This window comes from Octopus bimaculoides, chromosome 11 (assembly GCF_046866305.1).
Source record: "Octopus bimaculoides isolate indiv1 chromosome 11, ASM4686630v1, whole genome shotgun sequence".
Classification (NCBI taxonomy): Eukaryota; Metazoa; Mollusca; class Cephalopoda; order Octopoda; family Octopodidae; genus Octopus; species Octopus bimaculoides.
In genome coordinates, this window is record NC_142938.1 from 45,917,868 (window position 1) to 45,930,367 (window position 12,500).

The 12,500-nt window shown below is 30.3% G+C and overlaps 1 protein-coding gene across 8 annotated transcripts in view; it reads right to left on the reverse strand.

Moving 5' to 3' along the window:
• LOC106869495 (sodium channel protein para) overlaps window positions 1-12,500 on the reverse strand; it is a 382,200-nt gene that overhangs the window by 79,499 nt on the left and 290,201 nt on the right. For 6 of the 8 annotated variants that reach the window (XM_052971775.2, XM_052971773.2, XM_052971774.2 and 3 more), the window contains one exon: window positions 1,118-1,588. The exons of the other annotated variants lie outside the window; for them this stretch is intronic. In XM_052971775.2, the coding sequence (XP_052827735.1) occupies window positions 1,118-1,588 (471 nt within the window). The remainder of the gene's footprint in view (window positions 1-1,117; window positions 1,589-12,500) is intronic. 8 annotated transcript variants of the gene reach the window in all.

Consider the following 12,500-nt stretch of genomic DNA (forward strand, 5'->3'; position numbering starts at 1 on the left):
TATTTGTTTTGGTTCTCCATTTTCAGGGTGATTTGAAGCACACAGAATACAATCTGTCCTATCATAAGTTTGCATTGAACTACATTTCACCTATCTAACAAGTGTGCATGTGCACGGGGTAGATTGAAGTTAGTTACTTGTTGGAGTACTTGAAGTTTAGTGTTGACAAAAACTGAACAGACTTTTTGGCCAACCCAATATACACATACATACACACACAACTACTTTTTACCGAAATATCTAAAACTAAGAAATATAAGTCATGTCAGTTTACAAAAGGTAGTATGAAGAAAATTTAGATTAAAAATATATATTTAAAATCCTATATTCATTATATTACTTACAGACATTTGGAAAAGAAATGAAAGAAAGAAAGTAGATATGAGGGAGAAAAAGAGAATGAAAGGGACAGATAAAAACATCAGATGGAGAAAGTTACATACATATAAATACAGGAAAAGCAAAGAGGTATAGAAATAGTGAAAGAGAGAAAGAAACAAATCCAAAACATAATGAAAATAAAGAGAGTGAAAGAAAAGAGAAATAGCCAGATTAATAGAGGGAGAAATATACATACATGTGTACACAAACCTATGTATATATATCTCTCTCTCTCTATATAAATATGTATGTAGATATATCTGAGAGAAAGAGAGAGAGAGAGAGAGAGAGAGAGAGAGAGAAGGAGAGGGAAAGAAAGAAAGAGTGAAGGTAGAAAAGAGGAGAGACAGAAAGAAAGATATCAAAGAGATTTTAAAAAACCCCTGAGAAATGACATTGATGGGAAAAGAAAAATGACATTGATAAACTAAAATTGTTTAAGTTTCAAGATTCAGATATAAAAAGTATCCCATGGAGCATATCAGCTGTTTTGTTGTTAATTCTGAAAGTCAATTATTGTGTATTGGCCATGATTCCACACATAACAATAATACTCAATGCCATAGCAGAAAAGTTCAAAAGATGATCAACACCCATGTAAACAATGAAAGCTGAAATTTGTTGAAAGAAAAAATGATACAGAATTTACATAGAAAGGCAAAGGAGTGGTTTATTATCTGGAGGAGAACCCTAACCTGTTCTTTGTAGTCATGATATGAAAAGTTGAGGCACTTACATTGTCTTCCAGCTTTGTCTTGTCTACGACAACTTCAGGTAGTAAATGGGATCCGCGTCTCTTACCCCAGTTCCAAGGGTTGTCTAATTTTCCTTCTTTAAATTTTAGTGGATCCCCTGATGATTGTTGCGAGTGTCTGCTTGTATGAGATGTTCGACTAATTTGTGACGCATAACTACTACGCCTTGATGATAATCTCCCATCAACATGGGACCATCTGCGTTGGTGAGACAAAAAACTAGATCGCCTACCATTGAGAACACTTTTTAAGGGTAGGTTGCATAAATCGTCTGATGTTGGCGTGACTGCATTCGAGTCATCTGCAAACGGTAAATTAAGATTCTCCAAATAATGAGGCATAAGCGGTTGCCGATCATTAGCACGGGTATTTTTTACTTTCCTCCAAGAGAGCTGACTGGTTTTGCTGCCACGCCGAAGAGGGAACGGTGAGCCAGGCAAACTTAAGCTGGCCTGAAATGGGAGAGAATATGTGAGGATCACAAAACAGCATCTTCAGCAAGACAAGGGGTGGTGTTAAATGAAAAGAGAACAATAACTTACAGACAGGTTGTTGAAAAGATAGGCAGCCACATGTTAGCTCAGGTAGACGGAAGTGACAAAATTAAAGGACAAAGAAATTCTTCTTTTAAGACCCTTAAATTCACAACAAACTGTATGTTTAATAAAGAGGAATAAAAAGAATGAAAGAGAAAGAGTGATAATTTGAAAAGATGGCAGTTCTTGATGTTGCCTTAGTTCACTCTTTCCTAATGGAAGTTAAGAAATACGTTTGGTATACATATTTTTTCTCAATATATTGCTACAGTTTGGGAGATTCATGAGAAAATCAAATATTGGATCAGTTTTCATTTTGGACCATGCTAAAATCTTAGTATCTTTGTGAAACGCATTGCCACTCCTTTGCATCTCTTTGATTGCTGAGTTTTTTTCTTTTTCTTTTTCTATTTATATTTTTCCAAAGCAGATAAGACATATCGAATACATTTTTTCATCACATTCATGCCTGGAGAAAGACAAGGGAGACAGCAGGAAATAATGATAGGAAATAACAAAGGGCAATATTTTTCTTTTATTTTTTTTTTAGCTAGTCAGGGTTTTTTTCTGGGTTAGGGAGAAAGCTGGACAGTTTTGAAAAGGTCTATGAGCACATTTAGGACAATATTAGCTAGTGAAAATGGAGATAGATATAAGAACAATTTATAAAGGACAAAGGTAGAGGAGCAGGATGTTAATTTTGTGAGTTCAGTCTACCTGTTTGCCATAGGCAGTCATTCAAAATATTGTCAACATAAAGCACAGCACAACATATTTTCAAGCTAAAGACAAGCCAAGCTCATGCATAGCAAAACATGCTGACATACAAAGCAAATGTGAAATAACAGCAGACAACATTACATGAAATACTGAAATGTTGATATATATATGTGTGTGTGTCTATATATATATATATATATATATATATATATATATATATATATGCATATATACACACACCTATCATATGACTATCTTGCTAGATTAAATACTAGATAAAAAATTCACTGCATATTATTTTTAATTTTTCTTTTCAGTTAAATTCTATATTTATTCTTGAAATATAGTGATATATATTTAAAATATTTTGAGTTAGATTTAAATACTAATGAATAAATATCATGAAATACATTTTAAATGTTTTATTTATTTTTTATGTCTATATATAAGGAAATACTTTTTAAGGTAAATTTTCTAATCACTGAATTATCTTTAAAATAGCAAAGATTTTTAATTAATTTAGAAAATAAATAACGTCTTATATTTCAGATTTAAATTATTCTTTTACCAATAAAAGTTTGACAATCTGAATATAAAGACCTCTGCTTCAGCATTTTGCTTAGATTTTCTTTTAGTTAAATTAAGAAACATTATGATAAAAAATTTAGAATCTAGTTTTGTATTTCACAGAGCTGCAAGGCATTTTTGTGACAAGGTAATAGCTTATTATTTTAGGTAATAAAAACAATGAATCATTTTTAGATTTGTGGCATGGTGGAAAGAATACTACAAGTTATCATCTGATACTGATGTGACTTTAGAGACAAATGTAAAATGGAATATATCCATGTGATTGACAAAAGCGAGACAGAATTGTCAAAATCTGTGTGCATGTGCACTTCTTAACTGTGTCTAAGTGAAATTATCAAAATAAATTCTCAGAACTGTTTGAATTTTTGATGAAATTCAGTTGGTAAAAAAAAAGTGAAGCTATTTTCAAAATAACTCATATCATCCGGTTTTGTTAGAACAAGAAAAGAAAAAAAAATAAAGAGAGAGAGAGAAAGAGAAAGAAAGAGGAGAAGGGAAGGAAAAACAAAAATGAAAATCTATTTGTTAATTCTTTTTAATTTTGCAATACATTTGTAAAATTAATTCCTGATTTTGTGTACATTGGTGTAATCATGCATTCATTCGGAAAGAGTGCTGATGGAACTGCCGATATAAATTATGTTTAATTGTATGAGACACCAGACTATGTAACTCATCCCATTATGAAGATGGGGGTTAATATCAGAGACTTTCGTCTCATATATTTATCTTCATTTCAGTGAACAAAAAAGTTTTCTAGTTTGGCATGAGTTAAACTTTGAATAATTAAAACGTAATTTCTTTACAGAAGAAGAAATTGTAACAATAATTGTATAAGAAATAATATTAGTAAAAATAATAGTAATTTAATATATTCTAAATGTTTAATGTTATTGTTAAGCCAATAATAGCAAATTTAATATAAGTAGTATTATTAGCAGGAGATCATACAAAATCTAATATCAACTAGTGAAATATATCTTGCTATTTTAGATGCAAGTCTTTAATCAAATATTTAAAACAGTATCTAAATCATAAATAATAATTTGAAATATATAATCAAGCAACCTTGTAAAGAGAAGAAAAAAAGAAAAGCAAGAAAATTGTGCCAAGTCAATAAGTGAATAGTGACAAGCTGTTTTTATTGTATTCCTCAGAATTGAAAAAAGCTGCAGTAATGGTGTCATTTTTTAAATTATAAAATGTGTAAATCTTTCAATTACAATTTCTTAACTAAAAGCGTGAGTATATGTGTGTGTGTTTTTGTGTGTGTGTGTGAGTGCATGTGTGTGCATGCACATAATATATATACATACATATATATATATATACACACACACACATATACACTGATATATATATATATATATATATATATTATCAAAACAATAATAAAAGGAACATCAAAATGTTCTTCTGTGTCCCATGTGGTGTCCACTAGAATCTCAAATTGAAATCCATGTTCAAATAGAAAGAAACAAAGAGATTATTTTGAACATGGTTTACAGTAAAATGAAGGACTTTTTTTTTTTAACTTAAATGAAAAAATAACTTTCAAGAAGTTAACTGATTTTAAGACAATTATTTTTCATTAATTTAACAGTTTTACAAGATTTTTTTTTATAAAAATTTGTTTATAAACATTTGCAACACAAGGTGATCCTATGTAAAAATTTCGGTATTCTCATTGAATGAGAAGCAAAAAGCTAACAAACTACTAAGTGAAAAAAAAGACAAAACAACTTTATAGCTTAAAGGAACGCAGGAATGTGCACAGATATATGTAAATTGCATGAGCATGTATTAGTTTGTGTGTGGGTGTATGGAATATGCATGTTTATAAAACAAAATATATGCACAAAGAATTTTGTGTGTATGTAAATATATACATATATATATATATATATATATATATATATATATATATGCATGTATGTATGTATGTATATAAATACTTTTAGTGCGAATATATATAGTAATGGTATACTCTGTTAAGAACGTAGCATAGTACAGTATAAAGCTTGTCCACTTTCAGATTTCTTCAATAATTATCTAACATTATATTTTAATAATAATAATATAATTTTAATATATTATTTTAATATTAATATATTTATTATATATATTATATATCTATATAATATATAATATATATAATTGTATAATTATTCTATTATAATATAATATATATATATATATATATAATATATAATATTTTATTATATATTAATAATTTTTTATATTATCTAAAATATATAATATATATATAATATATATATATTATAGATATATATATATATATATATATATATATATATATAATATATGTATATATAGATATATATATATATATATATATATATATATAAGATATATATATATATATATATATATATATATATATATATATATATATATATATATATATATATATATATATATATATATATATACATATATACACATATATATGTATACATATATCATCATCATCATCATCGTTTAACGTCTGCTTTCCATGCTGGCATAGGTTGGACAGTTTGACTGAGGACTGGCAAACGAGTAGGCTGCACCAGGCTCCAATCTGGTCTGGCATGGTTTCTATAGCTGGATGCCCTTTATAAGCCAACCACTCTGAGAGTGTAGTGGGTGCTTTTTACATGCCACACATACACACACACACATGCATATATGAATATTTATTCCATAGCTGTTAGGCAAATATATTTTATTGAACTAATGATTATGGATTAAATATTTATTCATTCTCAGACTTAAGTTTGAGTTCTTTATTCTAAGTGGTCAGATATAGCTTCTTTTGAATACACATACACACACACACACACACACATACACAAACTGTAATAATTACACAACTATGTATACATATATATATATATATATATATATATATATACACAAATACACAAACATAATTAAATACATATATGTATATAATTACATATAATATAAATGTATATGTTATATATATAACTCTATAATTATAGTTGTATTATTGAATATATATATATATATATATATATATATATATATATATATATATATATATATATATATATATATATATATATGTACATATACATATATACATTAACATAATTATATGTATATATAACTATAAAATGATATATATAATTGTATGATTATACATACATGACTATATAAACAAACACGCACACATATATGTAATTATATATACTTGTATGTGTGTGTGTGTGTGTGTGTGTGTGTGTGTGTGTGTGTGTGTGTATAAAAGCATTTTCCTATCTGTCTGTATATATGTATTTACAATATACAAATTTTAGTGGTATACAAATTGTATATATGAATTAAAGAAGTAGTTAGAAGTCAGAGAAATAATTTTCATTATTGCTTATCCTCATAGAGTGAAGTCATGTGGCCTTGTGTTTAGGATGTTTCACTCATGATTGTAAGGTTTCCATTTTAATTCCCCGATTGGGTATTGTATTCTTTTTGAGGAAGAACACATAATTTCAAGTTGTTCAGTCTACTCAACTGTAAATGAGTTCAGGCAATAATTGTGAAGTTGACTTCCAATGGGCCAGCATCCTGTTCAAGGTGGAATGTTCTAATCTCTGTTACTTATATGCCAAGTGAACCAGGTTTAGCTTCAGTTTTATGAGTCCTAGGGCCTCAATATTTTATTCTTTTAGCATTTTCATTCCAATTGGAAATTTTCTAAATTTGTGGAACATTAAATATATTGCTTTACATATGTGTGTGAGGAATGTCAGCTGTTTGTTAAAAAATATCAAATGTCAGGAATTCAAATATTTTTTTATAAGCTCGTTTGCTTGGGTCTTGGAGTTTGGAGTGAGAACAAAGAATGTTTGAGAGTAACCACTTAAAATGTTTGGCCACCTGTGAATTGTTTTGAATTTATATGTTTGTGCATGTGTGTATGGTGAATGTTTAAACATAATTTTGGGGGATGGTTGCTTTTTTAAAGCTGTTTGGGTGGCATTTATGTCCAAAAAGGCAAGCTGTTTATTGATTTCAGTGCATATAAAGAAATTTCAACTATTTATTAAAAAAGAAGAGAGAAAGGACAAAAGAATTCTGAGTGATTGTTTTGATAAAAATCAGTTCAGAAAAGTGTAGCTATTTATTAATTTCAATAAACTGTTAAAATTAATTTATTGAATAAATCTCTTTAAATATGTATAATTATGTCTATGAATGTATATTTATAATTTTATGTAGGAATATATATATGTGTGCGTATACATATCTACATATATAAACTTTAGGTTATTTCAAATATATTTGTGACATATTTTAACATCTAAAGGTAATTTCACTGGAGTTTACTACAGAGTGGCCTTGAGGTGATGATCATAGGTGCATTAGGCTATGTAACTACAAATTTATACAAAACTTAGAAATACTAAGTGTTTTTGTAGAAAGAGCAAAAGAAACTGAGGCAAATTCTCCAAATCTAATCTATTAGTGACACAGTTAAAATTTGTAAAACTTTCCAAAAATTCTTAATCCGTTATTCTTTAGGTGAAAAGAGGCACACACTTGGGTGTGTGCATTGACAACTCAACCAACACACCAACCCAACCACATATTTACAAACACCGGGAACTCTCTCAACTCAAAAAGACTTGTAGCTTTGTTAGCAACCAGCTTCATCTCTCTCAAGAACTTAAATAAAACTCAAAGAAAAATATATGTTCTTCTCATTGTTGTTTCTCTTGTCTGCCTTTGTATCATCTATCTGTCCAAATGTTTTAACGACCTCTATTGTGTTTTGTTCCATTTATATCATCATCATCATCATCGTTTAACTTCCACTTTCCCTGCTAGCATGGGTTGGACGATTTGACTGAGGACTGGTGAAACCAGATGGCTACACCAGGCTCCAATCTGATTTGGCAGAGTTTCTACAGCTGGATGCCTTCCTAATGCCAACCACTCCGAGAGTGTAGTGGGTGCTTTTACATGCCACCGGCACGAAGGCCAGTCATGAGGTATTGGCAACGGCCATGCTCGAAATGGTGTATTTTACGTGCCACCTGCACAGGAGCCAGTCCAGCGGCACTGGCAACGATCTTGCTCGAATGTCTTTACATGTGCCACCAGCACAAGTGCCAGGAATGCGACGCTGAGCACAGGTGCTAAGAGCTGAGAGTTTTGTACATTGGCACTTATCACATATATATATATGTACACACACACACACACACACACACACACACACACACACAAATTTGTAATGTAATATATGGATTCATAGAAGTCTCTTTCATTGTTCCAAGCATTTCAGTCATAAATAATAATCCTAACTTGGACAGACAAAAATTTATCAATGAGGAAGGGCTCTAAGCAATTGCTTGACACACAAGAAATAGCAGCTTAATCTCCCTTCCCCCAAATTTCTTGTCTAAAAAATACAATGGAGAACGTGACTTTGTATATACTATGTGTCAAAATAAATAAATAAATAAATAAGTAAATAAGTCAGAAAAAATCCAAAAACAGGATTGTGGTTGGAACATCTTTCATCATATGTTTACTTGGTCAGGTTTAACCAACAGCAATAACTCTCAGTAGCTTGATGATTCTCAAAAAAGCTCATATCTTTTACACTATAAAAGTACAGTGCTTGACTTTTATTTTCAAAATCTAAATACTACTTTGAGGTGACTTGGAAGTTAGACGTTTTTGAGTTTCCACCATCTCTGTCTTAGTTAAGGTTTTTGTTTATATAGTCCTTGCTTTGAAATCACCAGGCCACTCACCAATGATTGTGAAAAACGTTTGTAACACACTAAGTAGTATTTATAACTTTTCTGGCTAGCTGTTTTACTAGCTTGGACAATGTCATTTTGGTCTTTGGTCATTAGTCCTATCTAACTACTAGATGTTTAGTTGGGATAGGTGAGAGGCTTCCTATGTTTGCTGTTTAGCCCCCAGATCTACCCTGATCAAAAGGACAAAAAAAAAAAACTACAAAAAAAAAACTTATAGACAAAGGCATACTAACCATGATCATTCAAACATCCTATATCTTTTAGAATCATCTAGGTCTTCATTATTTAGTGTGAGTCAGCCACATCTTTTAAGAGGATGGAGTATGATTTGAAGGAGATTTGACTGCAATTTCTAGCAGGTTGAACTATTACATAAATGTTTTCTCTGACTCCTGGAGTTATATTTCCTCTTTATTTCTTACATTACAAACATAATTTATATGAATATCAGTCCTTTCTGATATTCCTTCATGATAATCTGGTATAGCAATGAAATTTTTGTGATTTATATTTTCACTGCTTAAGTGTGGACAATTTGCAAATGTGTGTGTTTGTGTGTGTATGTGTGTTAATAATTTTCTGAGTCATTAGGTCACTTCTAAAGAAAATGCCAAAATAACCTTATTTTCTCTCATAGATTACCAGGCTCTAAGACAAAAATGCATAACAATGTCAATTTTCAAACAATTTGACAATCATTATTGAAATGATAGCTACCTCCCAGCAAGGCAAACTAAAGGATATTTAATAAAGACCAATATGGATGTTATTTATTTCAATCTTTCAATTAATGAAGCAAAACTAAAACATGGAAATTTGCTTGTTTTCCCACAAGATGGAATACAAAGAAGAAAAAAGCAAATAAATCTAACAAAAAAAGAAAAAGAAGTGGAGAGGTATTTCTTTTCAGCCCAAACAATACAGCAATGTGTAAGGAGAGCTACATGTGGATAATAACACTGAATAGATTGAACTAGCTAAATTGAGCCAGTAGTGGAAATAATAACAAGGCTATTTCTAATTAAATTCAGTAGAATAATATTTTTTGTTTAGTAAAGGAAGTTTTAGTCTAAATTTACCAGAGCACTAACTGGATCAATGAGGCAGATTATCAATAAACTGTGTTGGTGCAATTTTTTCTCTTTTACAGTAATATTTCTTTTTATCAGATACTCATAAATTAACTCATTTTCATATATAAAGAAAAGAAAATGGTGAACTGACTGAAATGTGAATAAATAAATTGACAAATGCATACACACACACACACACACACACACACACACACCAATTGTCCTATTTATGAATTGGTATCTAGAAGTGAAAATATATCTAAATACATTCATACAAACACACAACACATGCACTAACATAGTGCTTATCAAAAATGACAAGTAGGTATCTGAGTTTAGAATAAATTATATAATCATAATGTGTGCAAAAAGAGCCAAACAGTGACACTGCTTTATATATAGAAAGATATAGATACAGCTAACCCAAAAGTAGAAGAGAAAGAAAACATAGCTATCAATGTGTGTGTGTCAGGTCAGTTAGAAAAATAAACTCTCATTCTTGGCAATAGCTTTATCTACCAATTTATCTATTAACGTGTGTGTGTGTGAGTGTGTTAATTACAATTACAACCGTAAGAAACTGATGATCTTCATTCAAGTTTGGATTTCTAAAATATTATTGTAGAAAGAGGATTATCAACTTAGCTTTATGACAAAATTCATTTAATACAAGCTCTTGTGCACATATGTATGTGTGTTTGTGTGTGTGCATGTGTCAATGTGTGTGCGCATGGCTGTATGCATGTTTCTAAGTAGTACATGTGTATCTTTATATATTCACATATGTTTCTGCAGTGGGACAGAACCTACAAAGTAACATAAGTTTAGCACATTTAATTCTCAATACTAACATGGGAGAGGTGATTTTTGAAAATATGGATATTTGTGTATTATTTACTGTTTACCCTTTCTAATGCCAACCACACAGCTACACAGCAAAAGTAGACACTATAGACATGCAGGTGGAAAAAACAAAAATAATGCTTTGCCTTGGTAAGAGGTATAACAATCACTATCAACCTTTTTAAGTAACCTTAACTCATATTCATTTGATTAGTAGTTCAATACATTCACCTCAGCCCTAGAACCTTTTATATATTTGTGTGTGCATCCTCACACACACACACACACACACACACACACACTTTAAATGCAAAAATGATATAATAGTATACACTTACATATGTGTGTGTGTATGTGCATATACACACACACACTCAAGTGGCTTTACATTTCTTTTTCTAAACATTTAAATGTAATTTTCAATATATCTTATTTACATTAATTATAACTATTATCTTATTTTTTAAAGACATATTATTAATATTCTGAAAATTGATTTAAAAAAACCCAGAGTTGATGTGTGTGTGTGTGTGTGTGTGCTCGTGCACATGCATGCATTTGTGAATTTGTACATAAATGTTTGCATGAATGATAAATCTAAAACCAAATTGATGAAAAAAATCATGCTATCATAAATATCTAGCAGTCTGTCATGAAATCGATTTGACTTTAAGGTTGTAGTTGTTGTGGTAGTATTGTATATGAACTGTATTAGGATAAGTAACAGTAATTGTAGCTAACTGAATATTGTAGTATGAGCATTAAATGTTAAAACTAGCAACAGTAGAAGCAGTGCCAATAAAGTGCCACTGGATATTTACATGCAAAAAGATTTTAGTGACTGGAAACACAGTTCTTCTAACCAGAAATACATACATTCATACATACGTATGTACATATGTAGGTATGCATTTATGTGCATGTGTATGTATAAATTAACTACATATACCACACACACTCACATGCGTAGATATATGTGAGTCTGTGTGAGTTACTATTTTGAGCTTCTTGTTCCAGATCCTCAGAGGATTTATAAGATGTTTATATACACAAAACTGTCTACAGGAAACAACTGACACTGACTCAAATTTGAATAAATATTATTCCACTCTTCTTAACACTTTTGAGTAGATTCACTAAATTGATACAATCATTCTAATACAATCATCCATTTTGTATATATAGACAGGTGTGTGTGTGTGTGTGTGTGTGTGTGTGTGTGTGTGTGTGTGTGTGTGTGTGTGTGTGTGTGTGTGTGTGTGTATGTGTGTGTGTGTGTGTGTGCGTGTGTGTGTGCATGCATGTAAATAGAATAAAAGAATAGACAAGCAAGCTACAGGTACTGAATCAGATTATAACATATTTATACAAAATCTAGTGAAAAACAAATGCATAAAGGAGTATAAAAATCAGGAAGTCAGTAAAAATTTGATTATGGGATGTTCTTAAAAGTTGCAATGTAATCAGGTAGAATTATAGGAAAAGGCAGAAGATAAGTCCATAGTATTGATATGAGATATTTTGGCATGCAGATGAAGGTTATCACAAGGACAGTCTTGAAACTGAAAGAAAAATATGCTGTGCAGAATAATCCTTACAGCTGTTTCAACAATTGTTGTATAATTGGTGCAATTTTCTGCATCCAAATCTTTGTGGCAACCAATTCTATCTTTAGAAGGATAATGGGTAGAAACTCACTAAAGAAATGAATATATAAAGGGAGAGGCAGATTTATAGAAGTGAGCATACATGAAGAGGGGCAGATTTATTAAGGTTAAAACTAGAGGAAGATATGTAAGT